Here is a 2,891-nt window from a genome sequence, read left to right as displayed (position 1 = left end):
GCGCAATCAGGAGTCACTATGGATCAAATGGGTGCATACGAGGTTTATGAAACACGAAACCAGCATCTGGACCTGCAAAATTCACAAAGGTATGAGCGGGTCTCTAAAAAAGATTTTTAAACTAAGAAGCGATATTGTAGATCTTTATGACATCCAACTAGGGGACGGGAAAGGCACTCTATTCTGGCACGACCCTTGGTTTGAAAACTAGCCTATCATCGACAAGGAAGAGTTTCAAAATACTCGTATCAGAAGGGACTGCGCAAAAGCGAAAATCAGAGACATCAAAGACGGGAATTGGAACTTACTCTTGAGAAGAATTCCAGAAGGAAAGAGGATACTTGATCATATAAGTAACATACAATTACACGACAGACCGGATATTCATGAATGGAAAGATGACAACAATGGGAAGCTGGTATTGAAGAAAATATGGAAGGTAATCCGGGAAAAAGCGCAGAAAGTAGAATGAGCTCCTCTTGTATGGTCAACGAAGATTATCCCTAGACACCAGTTCATCCTATGGCTCGCCTTCTGGGAAAGACTCAACACTCGTGATCGTATCAGTAAGTATATGAGCATCCCGGATGCGAGCCGTCTTCTATGCATAGGAAATGAAGAAACCATAGATCACATATTCGGGAGCTGCTGTATTGCTTCGGAGCTTTGGGACAGATTCTATAAAAGCCTGGAGCTGATCAGTTTCCTGAGCAAATGAAATGAAATCAAAGAAGCAGCACTACTCAAAGCCAAGGAAAATAGATTTGCGACAAGCGTGTTCAAGTGCGGCTTTGGAGCAGTGGTGTATAACATTTGGCAAGAACAGAATGCAAGGGTATATGACAGAACCCACAGGAACATTGACGAGTTATGGAAAGATATTGTATCGGATTGCAGCGCCCTCGCGGGAACGTGGAGAAAAATTCCAAGCACGGAGCAGAACTGGAATATCTGTAGGAACTGGAATTTACCGGTTTTTAAACTCACTAGAATTGAAAGCATTGTAAACAGATAATTCATTTACGTTTTTAACTTTTTAGCTTTTATTCAGAATGTTACGACTTCAAAATAATTCTAGGCCTGTCTAGAATGATCTCTTAAACTCGTGGTTTTTTTCCCGTTTTGGGAATTTTAATGAAATGACGCTAAGTCGTTTTTTTAAAAAAAAAAAAAAAATTAACCATAGCTTTTATGATAGAAAACATCTTTAATTTTGTATTGTGAATGAAGTCTGGCCACCTTCTTTGTTTGCAATCAATTGAAATTCAAGAATTAATTATGTTAAAGAACATCAAAATTTAAGAAATTTAATACTTTATAATGCCTTGACACATAAACAAAAAAATTAAGAGATATGGAACTCTCCTAAAATACAATCTAAGAAAATAACACCAAAACATATGAATGGAACATCCCTAAAGGTCTAAGGTAACCACACCAATTCGTCAAAGTTTTCCGGCATTAAGGAAACGAATTAAATAAATCACTAACAAAATCGTAAGGTGTAATTTCTTCCATTGCAGATTCGATAGGAAAATCAAAGCCTATTTCGGAATCCACCAACGTCCCAGGTTCCAAGGGCAGCGCCTACGATTCATTCATGTTTTCTAGTACTGCGGGAACGACATCAACTTCATTAACCAAATTATGTACAATTTCATCAATCATCAGTTGGATAGGAGAACCAAAGGCTTTTTCGGAATCCACCAATCCATGATTGGGGGATTCAAACGTAAACATGGGGGGCACTTTCTTGTCATTTTTTGGTAGACACGAACAATCACCCATTCATTGACCTACACATTAACCAAACAATGGGAAAATATTGAATCATCTAGAGACAATAACACATGAAATTAAGTGATTTTTGTGTGCATACCCCAGAAGTCTTTCTACCCGGTAGAACCACGATCTACATCGAGAAGGGAGTACTCGTGCATCAACCAGTTGGTTCTGGTTGCATTAGGAACTTTTCCCGTAGAAAAAGCCAATGACTTTTTTATTCCTTGGACCTTAGAATGACCAATTTTCTTTTGGGTCCGGTTGCCTTCCTAAAACCTATTCCGGCTAAACGGTTTGGCCTAACCATGTTAGGCTGCTTTCCATTCCTAAGGGTGAAGAAGTACCAATCTTTTTCACAATAAAGAGCCATTTCTAGGGATTAAAAACAAACAAGCAAACAAAAGATAGAAGAATGTTATCGATAAGAAATCACTCAATTGATAAGTAAATGAAACAAGATGAGAATGTAAATATACTTGGAAGTTCCCATGGATTGAACTTGTATATATCAACCTCAGCAATCACATCTACATCCAATGGCAATGACTTAGATTTGCGAAGGAGAAAGTCTGAAATTAGTTCATCATCCTTCGGCTTGAATCTAAAATATTTAGGTACAAATAGTTGACTCCCATTAGGAACCCCTATAGGTACTAAACATTCACTCTCATTTGGACCCTCCATTCTATCTATATCTCAACTATTGTGAAGAAGTTTGAAGATGAATTGGTACATGAAAGCAATGGATTTCAAGGTATTATATAGTATGAAAGCAATGGGTTTCAACTATTTCGTATTTTTGAAAAGTCCTTATTTTTATAAAAAGTAATATAAATATTTTTTCAACAATTGACATTCATTGGTTGGGGAATAAGTTTCCTAAACAAATATGTATTAATGTGTTAGATTTTATGTTAGATGTGACAATTTGGTCATTAAAAATAATCAGAATTATTCCTAATTATCACAACTATTTCTATATTTTAGTCTAAGAATTAATGTCCATAAATCATTTTATGTAAAGTATTTAATTGCAGTGAAAATGGAAATAATAATTTACGGATTTTGTCATTTATTATTCATAATATAATGAATTATATCTTTGAAAT

At 35.9% G+C, this 2,891-nt stretch overlaps 1 protein-coding gene across 1 annotated transcript; it reads right to left on the bottom strand.

Moving 5' to 3' along the window:
• Positions 1–1,667: 1,667 nt before the first annotated feature.
• On the bottom strand, positions 1,668–2,466 carry LOC124930609 (NAC domain-containing protein 102-like). Its single transcript, XM_047470938.1, has 4 exons — positions 2,259–2,466; positions 2,048–2,154; positions 1,897–1,953; positions 1,668–1,796 (listed from the first exon to the last, which is right to left on the bottom strand). The coding sequence occupies exons 1-4, from the start codon at positions 2,464–2,466 to the stop codon at positions 1,668–1,670; spliced, it is 501 nt and encodes a 166-aa protein (XP_047326894.1).
• Positions 2,467–2,891: the final 425 nt, after the last annotated feature.

The sequence above is a fragment of the Impatiens glandulifera genome, chromosome 3 (genome assembly GCF_907164915.1).
Source record: "Impatiens glandulifera chromosome 3, dImpGla2.1, whole genome shotgun sequence".
Lineage (NCBI taxonomy): Eukaryota > Viridiplantae > Streptophyta > Magnoliopsida > Ericales > Balsaminaceae > Impatiens > Impatiens glandulifera.
The sequence above is the reverse complement of the archived record's forward strand: the minus strand, read 5'-3'. Positions and strand labels throughout refer to the sequence as shown.

Bases quoted from the DNA above. Each gene is read 5' to 3' on its own strand.
- LOC124930609 (XM_047470938.1), bottom strand. From the start codon at position 2,466: ATGGAGGGTCCAAATGAGAGTGAATGTTTAGTACCTATAGGGGTTCCT. The intron at 2,155-2,258 runs GTATATTTACAT...TTTAATCCCTAG, and splicing joins CAATCCATGGGAACTTCCAA to AAATGGCTCTTTATTGTGAA. The intron at 1,954-2,047 runs GCAACCGGACCC...TAATGCAACCAG, and splicing joins CCGGAATAGGTTTTAGGAAG to AACCAACTGGTTGATGCACG.